General features: G+C 39.3%; 1 protein-coding gene across 5 annotated transcripts in view; it reads right to left on the bottom strand.

Moving 5' to 3' along the window:
* Positions 1-1,211: 1,211 nt before the first annotated feature.
* LOC111868595 (protein kinase C, brain isozyme) overlaps positions 1,212-13,014 on the bottom strand; it is a 150,134-nt gene continuing 138,331 nt past the window's right edge. For all 5 annotated transcript variants that reach the window (XM_023859379.2, XM_023859381.2, XM_023859380.2 and 2 more), the window contains 4 exons: positions 11,757-11,945; positions 9,774-9,914; positions 7,333-7,496; positions 1,212-5,117 (listed from right to left, as the gene is read on the bottom strand). In XM_023859379.2, the coding sequence (XP_023715147.1) occupies positions 7,344-7,496; positions 9,774-9,914; positions 11,757-11,945 (483 nt within the window). In that variant the 3' untranslated portion in view covers positions 1,212-5,117; positions 7,333-7,343. The remainder of the gene's footprint in view (positions 5,118-7,332; positions 7,497-9,773; positions 9,915-11,756; positions 11,946-13,014) is intronic.

Genomic DNA, 13,014 nt, shown 5'->3' with positions numbered 1-13,014 from the left:
TATAACCTCAATACCCAATTAATTAATACACTGTAGTTTGTTTACATTAAAGAGTATTTAATAAATAACAGCAAATTCCACATTCATAAAGCATTGCGATTAAAAAGTTTGTGTTGATTTCTCTATGTAAATGTAGAGTTCTAACAACTGCTATACACTATTTAATATGAATCTTGTTTCTACTGACACTAAAGAGAGCAGCACATGAGGCCAATGAACTATTTTCCTTGATAAAATACTCCTGGCAGCTGTGCCTTATGTGGACTGTTCCGTACGAACTTAGATGCTCATCATGTCCACAAGCTAACACCACGAGGGCAAGATAATCTATATCAAACTAGGATTGCCACAGGGAAGCCTGCTGCAAACATGTCAGCCATTTTCACCTCACATTACATACCAAGCAGAGGTTCCCAGACTCATGGTCCACAGATCACAGGTGGTCCACAAAAAAATTTAAGAAGTCTGCCTCTATTTTCAAGGTTAAAATGACATCAACCCTGATGACAGAGGAAGTCCATTCCTGTCTTTCCAGCCCATTTAACGTAAAATACTTTCTTAGAGTTCTCAACACCAATATGAACAGCTCCTACCATCTGTGGAATACACAGAGGTATTAACTCCATGTCCCACCATTCTGGTCCCTTCAATTTCATCATTACAGGCAACAACAACCTCGAACAAGTCATGGTGCACTGTGGACGCCACAGAACTGAAAAGGGAAAATACCAGTGGCAGTTAATTCCCAACCTATCAGAGGAATCTGCATCCTCATCTTCAGGGTATCCTTTCTTCATGAGCCATGAAGGTGTATGGGGGAGTGGATGTATAGATCCACATTTTCCTAACCTTGGCACTAGCTGGAGGTGGGTGGTCACCTTCACGCCCTGGATGCTTTACCCCCCCCCCTCCGAGGAAATAGCCCCCCGTACCCACTGGATAGGAGATTGGGTGGACCCCAGAGCCAGTTTTGACAATGCCAAGAAAAGAGAATTCTTGACCAGTCTGAGTGAAGTATAAGTAAGTGAAGTATGAAAAACAGTTACTACATCACATTTATTTGCTTCTTTCTGTGGTGAAATGGGAAGCAATCATGAAAATCTACTCATACACACAGGAAACATCCTGAGCTGATTTTTTTAACTCTGGTCAGAAATCATGCTGGTTGATAATACTGGAGTATTTGGCTTTGTGATGCTCAACAGTGTGGATCTAAATTTATGAGGAATTACAATTACAATCCTTTCTGCTTAATGATAAAATTTCTGCACTCACTTACAAGCTGGATATGTGGGAATAAAACTTATGAATCAGGAATTACAACTGTTTGCAAACATTTCAGCCATTCGTCATAGGAAACGATATATCATCTCATGATGTAATCAACATTCTTTGCAGCCACCCTAAGCATATCAAAGAAAAGTGAAAATGTACTGTAACTGAATATTTTCTAAAGGTCTCTGTGAATTCAAGATCCATTTGTTGATGATTATGACCTATACATACTCCTACAAATATGCAAGACACTTACTTATAAACTTTTTGTCTATTTGTAAGGAACATCCTTTGCTATGTGATGAAGCAGTGAAACAAGATTTTCTTCTCCAGTTCCCATTAAAAACAAGTATCACAACAGACTTGATGTTTCTTCAAGCTTGAGACTGAAGTTTACGAATATTAAACCATATATTCATCATCTCATAAAAAGTAAATAAGCTCACCCATCACACTGAATGCATGTTGAGCTGATATTTATTATTTAATCACAAATGAACATGTAATTTCATGGTAAAATCTTTATATTATGTTAATTTTATAAGTCACAGGGGCGTAAATGTTGACTAAATTTCACTTCCATTCCATTCAAAATTCTTAAATAATATGTTATTTAATTTTAAGGCAGTCCATTGAAGAAAATCCATACAGGAAGTGATCAGTAGTCCATAAATTTTGGGAACCTCTGAAGTAATGCAGACATCCTCACTGTCCCTTTTAATTTTAAATTGATCTCCATCAATAGTTACGAATAATAAGTGTTTTTAAACAATTTACATTCCTCCAAAAAACTCTCCAGTGCACACTGTCCAGTTATCCTTTCTCTGGCTCTAAAACCTAGATGATGGGAGGCAGGGGAATGGTGGTAGTTAAGCTAAGTTACTGTGATCAGTAATGTGGAAGTAGGGGGTACTACACTGTCAACTGCAAAACATTTTACATTTCATCACATGTTTTGTGGAAATGAACTAATGTATTCATTAAGCTGTTACAAATTTATTTACATAATGAACCTGTACCAGGAGAACCGGAACAGCTACCTGAAGAATTGTATGGCATCACGGTTAGTTACTTTTCCAGAGTGAGTAACATAATCAACGCTTCAGACAGAATCACATCTCCCTCTCTGTCTCACTTGCATGACACATACCTCATAGGGTTGGAGTTACAGTGATATTCTGTTTAATGCAAGTTAATATATAACATGTTTCATTTGATTCACAGAAAACAGTCATGCACAGGAAATTCAGTGAATGGTATACAAATGATCACTTTAACTAAGTTTTCCAAGAGGACATCAGTGAGTGATAAAATGAAATCTCACGGCGAACAATTACTTGGAATATTAGCACAGGTCATCAGTAACATAAATATATATGAGGGTCATCCAGAAAGTAAAGACAGTTAGCACATGTGAGCTACTTTCTGACTTTGCTGGGGACATTATTTTCCATCCTCCCTATAGTCCAGACATGGCGCCAAGTGATTTGCCCTCGTTCACACACTTGAAGCAGTTTTTCAGTGGCATGCATATAGGTAGAGATGAAGAAGTGAAGAAGACCGTTAAAAACTGGTTCAGTGGACTTGCAGCAGATTTCTGCGATGCAGACATACTCGTACAGAAACTCATTACATGATACAATTGCCTTAATGGGGATTATGTAGAAAAATGACCTAAGGTCTGTAGTAGTGATGCAAAACATAACTCTTTACTTTTATTCATTTATTTCCTTTAATCGCCAAACGGTATTTATTTTCTGGACAATCTATAGAACTACACATGAGTCCTGAGGCTCTTATGACAGTGAATATTAAGGCTATGGTCTTCAGAGACGTAACACTATACAGACTGGTACACTTGTACCAAATGGCCTGGGGGAGCCTGCTGTCCATCATGGAGGTAAGGACACCAGGCTTGTCTGAAACTGTACATTCTACACAGCATCACATTCCAAAAGACTATAATCTTAATATCCAGGGAGTCCTGCAAGCCATAAATCTATATATCAATAAACAAGTATCCACAGAAAAAAGAAAGATGCTTATTTCCCACTCTGTCCACCCACAATTTAATAATATGAAGTACAGGTTTCCTAAACAAGCATTCTTCATGAAACTATCATAACTGTTGACAAATACTTCTATTAGCAGATTGACCTGTACCAATCACCTGTGCACTCCCACTCCCATGCAGCACCATTACACTTTAATGTATGCAGAGATAATGTGCACAGAATAACACATGTACAACATGGCACTACTGAATCCCAACTCAAGTTCCAGAAAACTTGTTTAAAAAAATACCTACAAGGTGTGGTCCAGCTGGATTTTATTCTAAAATGCAATATTTCAAAACATGGCAGATAACTGAATCTTACTTCTGCATCACATGTGAGTTCATCTCAGTGTAATTCAATGGCGAAGACATCATAAATTCCATCGAGAATGGAATACTTCAATCCCCTACATGTCATTAGGGCATATAAGTTCATATGAACCTCTATGTGCTGCGTTCTATAGTTTCTGATGTAACAGTCTGGCACATCTAAATAAAGTTCTGATGTGTTGGAAAGGAAGTAAAACCTATGTCAAGAAGTAAATACCAATCTAAGACGATACACTGTTCATTCCTACTAAAAATATGATTAAATACAAATGTATGCCCTCGTTCTGAACAGGAAAACTCTGATAATATATCTGAGAAAATACATTTTGGAAGGAAAATAAGACATCAGAAATCCTGACTAAGAAAGTAGACAGTATAGAGTAATGACTGTATTCATTCTGGAGCATAGCCTATATTAGCATACAAGTTTCTTTATCTATGGAACATTGCTACTGTTATTTAAATATGAACACTTTCAGAGCAGTTTATGTATCATGTACATCCCTTTTGCAAAGTCCTATGCACTTTAAATGCATATATGTGGCACTGGTACCAACACATTCCACTGTCAACAACTACAATGTGGTACTGGCACCAACAGGTTCCAGCAGCAACAGAACGCATAATGTGGCACTGGCACCTATATGTTCCAGTACCAGCATACATACAATATGGCCCTGGCACTCATATGTTTCAGCAACAACACAAACATACAGTGTGGCACTGGCACCAACAGGTTCCAGCACCAACAGAATCATACAATGTGGCACTGGCACCAATAGGTTCCAGCATCAACAGAACCCGTAATATGGCGCTGGCACACATGTTCCAGCACCAACAGAATCATCCAATGTGGCACTGGCACCAACAGGTTCCAGCACCAATATAATCTTACAATGTGGTGCTGGCACCCAAACGTTCCAGTGTCAACAAAATACATATAAATCACAGCGTCTGATGTCTCAGAGAAAGGACAGATAGGCTACTGGTGAAGAGAGAATTAAGCATATTCATCATGTCAATTGGGAGGCACAAAGTTTAACAAAATAACAAGAAAATACAGATACCTTTTAAGATTGGTGAAAGTCTTTATGTTTCCATGAAAATGTGGATAATGAGGACACTTAATTGGCTACACGATCAATTACACCACCTAAAGCAGAGGGGCAACAGACAGTACACAAGTTCATCACCTCAAATATCACTCTCCTGTCTTCCAGCAGCAGGAAACCACAGTCTTCAAACTTCCGCAGTCAAAGCACCAGTGATTACTGTCAGGTGTCTCTTTTCATACCACGGTGTGAACAACGTCTTAACTCAAGTAAAAATACTAACAGCTTATCTGTTACCATAGTAATACACTTGAACACAGGTAGTGTGTTCTCCAAAATCAGTCTAATTGAACAAATCATCATCTTGCTACTGATCTTCATTCTCTTTGTCCTACACCATCATGCTGTATTAGAAGAAAAGCAAAGTTACAACACTATTAAACTTGCAACTCTCGTGGTGGTGAATATTAAGTTTACAGTCTTCTGGCATGTGGTGCCATACACTTTAGTACAAAGTTCTCAATGATTTGGAAGAACATCAGTTCCTTGAGCTTCTGGGTATAAGAAACACTTGTTTTACTGCAACAGGTTCCCAGGACATGTTCGTACCCATCTAACAAAAAATGGCACAACATGCCAGAAGGACATAGTGTTATTGCAACAGCATGTTCAGAATATCTGACCCCACTGACTTAAATATGATAAACTTGAACTATGGCATACAGCCTTTAGCACACTGATACAAATGCATAGTATCACCATGATACTAGCAGAAGTAAATCCTTACAAGATACAATGTCTATATTGGACTACTATGTGCTGAAGCAGGAGCATAATATCATGTAATGGCTACCTTTAGGCCACTGCATAATGCAAAACAGAAATAAGTACCATGAATGGTTTACACAGCAACTGTACGATTCAGCAATATTAACCTAATGCAATCTGCTGACAATATTCTGATACACGTAATCATGTCCAACGCGCAGAACCATAACATTACATTTTGCCAGTTTGATTTTAAATGCTGTTTTCCTAAACACCAACTGGGTGACCATCATCTGTACCATGTTCTAGACAAAACAGAATATTATATTTTTCCCCACCGGCAGTTATTGCTGAACTATCAGAATTCTGAAACTGTGTATCTAAGAAGATGTTCGTCTTTTGAAAACGGCCAGGCTTGGGTCTCAACATGTGAAAACGCTTGATTATTACACATTTGACACTTTTCATAATGTAACAATCTGTCTGCCAGCATGAGTGTGCACATTAGCAATTTGTGTCATTATAAGAACCAGCTGCTTATTCACAAAGTCATACATCATAGTGAAATAGTGTATTTAATTCCATTGCTCTAATTTTAGTTTTCTTTTAGGAAGTCATGGTGCTCAGTCTTACAAGAATGCGCTGAGATCATTTTGTTATGTAGGCATGAAGGGAGGCCACAAAGAAACAGTCATCCAACAAACAGGGTCAGTTACTAGAACACCTCACACACAGGTTCACCTAGCACTGCAGATGACATTCGAGAAGCGACAATTGCAAAGGTTCATGCAAACCCAGAAAACTCATTTAGATAAACATGTGCAGAATTAAGGATTCTGGAGAGCACTGTACATAAGCCAAGTAAATGCAAATTTCAACCATACAAGCTGAGATTCCTCCATCACCTTTCAGAAGAGGATCCAGACAGGTACATCAAAATGTGTTCATGGTTTCTGAAAAGAACTGAAGTGACCCAAACTTCTTAAAAAGTCTTGTGCTGACATCCATTGCTAGGAGATGACTAGTGGAACCAGCAAATCCTAGTGCATGTGCAACAGTGAACTGAAAAATGTGTAAATAAGCAATAGTGCTGTATTGCCTGTATTTGAGTGTGCTTAAGAGAGAGTGTGTAACAAAGGTGCCTATAAATTCAATCATCCGAACTAGAACCCATCATTTCGTCACATGTACCACCCTACACATGACAGTATGTTCCGCCTGCAAGAGGAGGTCTTGAGAGGGAAATATACATTTGAAAGCTTCCAGCTGAAAAGTTGGCAATATTCTGGTTGTGATTGTATCACATAACGAGTCTGGTAAGGACTGAGCAAATAAACTCTCTTATAGAAAACATGATATAGGCCCTTCCAAGATTTCAAATGAAACATTAAATCCTACACCAATGAAGCTTATGGCAAGAACTTCTACATACTCAACATCCAGCCAGAATCATACGCTGAAGGAGATCGGCTATATTTTCAAGGGGCAGGACTCTCACCCCACCCTAAGAGTGTCAGAGTCACATTTATAGCCCTCCATTAACATTCCTCCAGAAGACAAGAAAACTTATAGGTGAACTGTTTTCAGAAGCAGGATAGTACTGGTCAAATGGGAGACAATCCTGTAGGGTATTAAACTAGAGCACCTCTCACTGTACTGATGCATGGCAAGTCAGCATTCAGCTTTCATTGCCAGGGAACCGCATTCCATGTCTCTCTTGATTACAGGCTCAGTCACAGGGTAACAGAATATAAAATTTACTGCAGCTGACAACAAACAAATCGGGCATCATTCAATGGCAAATACAGCCAAGCCACAATATGTTATACAATCTAATGCTGATGTTCTTACCTAGACTACAGCTACACATGCTGAACAAACTCTGGATTGAGGAATGAAAATCCCATAAACTCTGTTTGGTCCAGGTTCATCATGAACAGTTTATCTGTTGGTGTAAGATCTGTCTTCTCAGAAGTGAACTGTTTGTCAAAGTTGCTCACGTCCTTGCGATGTTTCTGAAATCAGAAAGCAGCAGAGTAAAACTTAATTTTACAGACATTCTGGAGTCCTGATACTATGTAGTAACTGAGCAGTCTCACACTCTGCTGTTTGATATACATACAGGAAACCCTCGTTAATCATGATTAATTGGGGGGAGAGGTCATCTGGATTAAGGGATAATATGGATTAGTGAAGGCAAAAGGGAGGCCACCCCCCAAAAAAATTAGAACGCAAACAAATGGAAAATTTAATGGTTTAAGCAGTGCTGATGAAAATAAATAAATAAAAAGTCACTGTAGAGCCGTTATTTAAAAACTACAAAAAGACAATACATTTATTTATCAACAGAAGACTCAGAAGTTGTATTTGTTTTTAATGTAACAATGAAGGACTGAAAAAACTGTTTTGTCTGAACAGACAAGTGACTCATCTGCCTCCTTAAATGCCATGTCTTTTTAAAGTAGTTACTCAACTGCGAACAGCATTTTTCATACTTCAACCCAGATTATTTGATATCTGGATTAGTGAGGGTTTACTGTACGTGCTGCTCTTCTACCCAGAAGGTAGATGCAGCAGGTTCCTCCAAAATATTAAACTACATGGCCTCACATCCCAGATGATCCATATCCTTAACATTTACTGTCACCAGAAACTTAAACTCCATTGCTGTATGTCAGTCACTTTTCTAGGTCCAAGGTTAGTAACTTGTGTTCATGTCTGGCCCCTGGCAGACAAGGGAAGCTTCTAATTCTGCCTAGCACACCGAGGTGCAGAGCAGAGGATTCCATCTGTTTACTAGTTGTTGACAGAGAAGTTAATTTGGCACTGAAAATTTAATCATCTTGTATGAGATTTGAGATTCTTGTGCTGATGAATACCAAGAATACAGCCTTCTCCAGTGTGGTTCCATGTCCCTGTAGGAATGTTCTGTTTGCATCTTCGGGAGAGAAGAAGAACATGTTTCTCCACAGCACTGGTACCTATCTACCAGACTGCATGGCATCATATCATAGAAAGCTATCTGATGAATGGTACACACATGCAGCTGTAGAGTTTCTACTTAAAATTACAGTTCTAAATTTTGTGATGATGGTATATTGCTACAAGTATTATGTTTTTGAACATTATCCTTCATCTTGTCTATTTTTTAAAAACCGTCCTGCTTCTTTTTTAAAACACAATGTTTCGGGGGCTGGATTCTGTCCCCATCCTCAGGTGAAACCTACTCACTTGGGTCCAATAGATAGAGCTAGCCCCTATCTCTGGACTGGTCTGGAGATTTTACTATGTAATAAAATACTATAGATAGGGTGGGAAACAAATATCTCTACTATCCACTGTTACCACTAAATATGTTTTGAGTTTCAAATCTGATATCATTAAATATTGTAACGTGTTGGGTATGTCACGCGACAAATAACTTCACGTGGGTCTCGGATTTAGTGAATCTTTATTGGACACTCACTCTTACACACCTTACAATTATTGCCACTTGCAGTATCACTTGCCTTCTGGCCCAATACTCTCAATGCGACGTCTCAACTATCCTTGGCTGTGGCTGGATCTCAACTGTCTCTGGCAGCGGCTTTCCCAAGATTGTCTCGTTCTCAATAGTTCAGTCTTCAATACTTCAATACTCAATATTCAATACTCTCATCTTCCATCTGAGGGCCAGGCCCTTTATATAAGGCACATGCGGACTCAATGGAGGACACCCCTCACCCACGTTTGATCTCATGTGTTTAGCAATCTGTTGCGTTTGGAACGCTCCCTATAGATTACACCAGTAACGTGTCTCGTCTCATCCATTGTTACTCAACGACAATTCGTTGCCATGATTTTGACAGTCACGTTGTCACGTAACAGGCACAACAAACTCTCTGTAGTTCATCTCTGGGGAGACGTGTTCGTTGCTTCGGCATTCTCTATGCAATGGCTCACTGTTATTGCGCTACCATGGAAGTACCTACTCCAACACGTTACAATACTATAGGGTTCTGTCGATGGCGTATAACACATAGAGATACTGGGTTTTTTGGACTTTGGCCATCATCCAGATTCTAAATAACTAAGAAAAAATACAACGTTTTGGAAACAGATCCAGTTTCCAAAACGTTGTGTTTTTCTTAGTTATTTAGAATCCGGACGATGCACAAAGTCCAAAAACCCACTATCTCTGTCTGATATCATTAAACTTTTTTATTCAAAGCTCAACTGTTTCAACTCTACAAAAATGTACAAATGTAGTGCCTATGCATGTGTGTGTGTGTGTGTTATTTTTTAAGTCTTACAATTTTGGGTTTGAAAGGTGGCTGGACTTCTCTGTTCTCAATTTTCTCCCAGTCAATCCGCCTGAAAAAGGCATGACCTCGAACATCTTCTTCACCTCGGGAACCACAGCCCAGGCGTTTGGTTGGATTCTTTGTCAGAAACTGTAACACATAAGCAAATAGCACCAAATATCACAGAACCATAACATCCCTGAACAGGTGAATACGACTCCATGCACCAAAGTGCTCAGACCCAGAAACTGAAGTCTGTCAGCAATAATACCACCACACACTGTTTGCTGTGTTTACTGTGAACTAGATTCTAAGTTACTGATGCATTTTGCCATTAATTTAACACTGTCACCAGATCTGGGATGGATGACAATGAAAAATTCCTGAGCTAATTTCTGCAAGAAGTCCATTATGAACTTCAAAAAATACATAGGGCATCCTCATATACTTGTAAATAATTACGATGCTCTTTCAGAAACAATTTAAAAATTCACCATACTTTTCCAAATCACAATACATTCCATTTACCAAGTAATATTTATAGTGTTAATAAAATTATTTTTAGAGCAGAATTATTACCTAATAAATACATCTGCATAGCAACATGCAATCTGCATGTCTGACTACAGATTTCAACTGAATTGTCAAATTCCTATCACTATGGCAGTAATACTCCGATCACAAACACTTGACAATGTAGGTTGGCCACATGAAGGCACACGCCAATGTTTCTGTATATGCAGCCAGTGTGACCTACATGTAAACATAAGTAAACATAAAGTTCCTGTGCTTCATTAAGTAATAGATCACGCAGATCTATGGGTGATCGGAAGTAGAGCTCTGAGCGTTCTTATCCTTGGCACTAGATGGGGGGGGGTGCTGTCAGTCTCATGTCCCAGCTGCTTACTCCCAAGGAAAGAGCTCCCTGTACCCATTAGATATGAGGCTGTGCGAGCCCCAGAGCTCATCTGGACACTCTGAAGAAGAGAAAAATCCTGCACCTTCAAATATCCAGCTTGCAGTCTAGTCACCATACAGACTAAGCTATCCCAGTTCACATATTTGCCTAGTGGGTGCAATGAAACCAAAACACAGAACAATTACAAGTCATACTGACAAGATCAATCAAGTATTATCCTTTCATTATGACCTATATTCCTAACTGAAAAATGTCTCAAAGCAAAATTTGACGAGAGATGCTGAACTGCAATGGTTACAGGATCTGAGCTAAATGAACAGAGAAAAAGTGAAGAACAGATGATAAGGACCTAGTAGGCACTTCAGTGCAGTTACAAAAAGAATTTCTGAAACGATAAGCTTGCAACACACAGTAAGAACAAGAATACTGCACACTTGCATACAGGCATAAGTGAATTTAAGAAGGATGAGAAAGGAAACATACTTGAAGATACCCACATTTTGTTTGAATTTGTGGAAGAAATTATTTCATTCAGCTACTGAACATACATAGGGTCAGGGGTGTTACGCAGATGGAAATAAGCGAGTTATTAGTACCTGATCCTAGTCCTTTTGAGGATGATATTGCTATTACAAAGTTGAAAAGGTACAAACTGCCAGTTACTGATAAATTCTGGCAGAACTGATTCAAGCAGAAAATACTGCTTTCTGGTTCCATAAACTCATAAATCCTATTTGGAAGGAGGAAGATCTGCTTCAGCAGTTATTTTGTGTATTCACAAGGAGGGTGATAAAACTGACAGCAGTAACTATGGTAGCATATCACTGATATCTGCCATCTGATTAGAGCAAAATATAATGTGGGGTTATACTGTAGTGATATGACTCAAAAGTACATTTATTTTAACAATTATTTTGTACATGTCTCTAGCATTGAACCATCAGAAATCATTCAGTAGTTCTGGAGACAAAACATGCAGACAAGACAATTGCTTACTTTACACACTGCAGACAATGACACAGTGGTTACAAGAAGTACCAACTGGTTGAGTGAAAGACTGAGGTGCAACTTACTCCTTTGCAGGACTCCTTAGCTTCCTTGGACAGACTCTTTGGGTACGACACATTGTGATCTGTGATCGCTGCAAACAGCTCTTCTTCATCTTCACCATCAAATGGAGGCTGCCCCACCAGCATTTCATACAGCAATACACCATACGCCCACCAGTCTACAGATTTGCCATATGGTTGATACAGAATTATCTGCAAATACAATGTTTTTCTCAGCAGACATATCTTCTATAGCAGCTGGAATCTTAAATGAGCGAAAGATCATGTTCTTCACCTAAATAATTGGAAATTCATCTCTATATGAGTTTAGGAGAAACAAGCAATGCCAAGCCTCATCCTGGGACATAAGGTAAGGTAAGGTAAGGTAAAGCTATCGAGTAACCAGCGATGGAGGCCCATAGGGTTGTGAGATGTCGAGGCCGTCACATTTCCTGTCCAATTGGCTCACAAATGGTGGTGAGGTTGTCAGCCTTATGCGTCAGTTGCCCTTTACCCGAGGATGATTTCTGGTACTCATTTCTGTCAGAGGCTGATTTGACCCCAGGGCCATACTGCAGCTGGAAAGATTAAGCCATCTCCCCAAACAGGGGAGAAGTGTTTCTTATGAGGTCTGTGCTGAGGTGTGATAAGCAAGAAAAGTCTATAGATGTTAGGTGTGAGAGAGGCACCAGCCAGTGATGGCATGAACACAGGAGATATGGTGTTGAAAGCTGTTACCAGGTGACAACTGTTGGGGATACAGCATACTGCAAAGACTTAGTGCATGCTGTAGTGAACTGCAGAGTGTGTGAATTAGCAATAGTGCTATAGTTACTTGTAGTTATGATCTGTAAGTGTTCAATAAATCCAATTACCAATCCAACCCCCCTCCCCCACTTCTACAGTTACTTATACACATGACATTATGGTTCTTAGTAGCAATGATTTCTACTATGAGGGCTGTACTTCATTGTGTGGACTGAACAGGAAACACCACATTCCCGTTCACCTGCAGTGGTCTTTCAGAGACAGTCTGGATAATTATCTGAGGCACTGACAGACTGATCACTGTTCCTCATGCAGTTGGCATATCACAGCTGCATCAGCATTCTTAGTGCAATATGTAGGCAAAAGGATGTACCTACAGATCCTCTCTGGTGATGGTGTGCCAACTGCATTCATCAGTGTTGTCAAATTTTGGTTCCAGCGCAAAAACTTCTGTACCTACCTCACACTGCGTGAGATTTGGGTTCTCAAAGCCATGAATATGAAGACTGCACAT

The sequence above is a fragment of the Cryptotermes secundus genome, unplaced genomic scaffold, assembly GCF_002891405.2.
Source record: "Cryptotermes secundus unplaced genomic scaffold, Csec_1.0 scaffold610, whole genome shotgun sequence".
NCBI classification, from domain to species: domain Eukaryota; kingdom Metazoa; phylum Arthropoda; class Insecta; order Blattodea; family Kalotermitidae; genus Cryptotermes; species Cryptotermes secundus.
The sequence above is the reverse complement of the archived record's forward strand: the minus strand, read 5'-3'. Positions and strand labels throughout refer to the sequence as shown.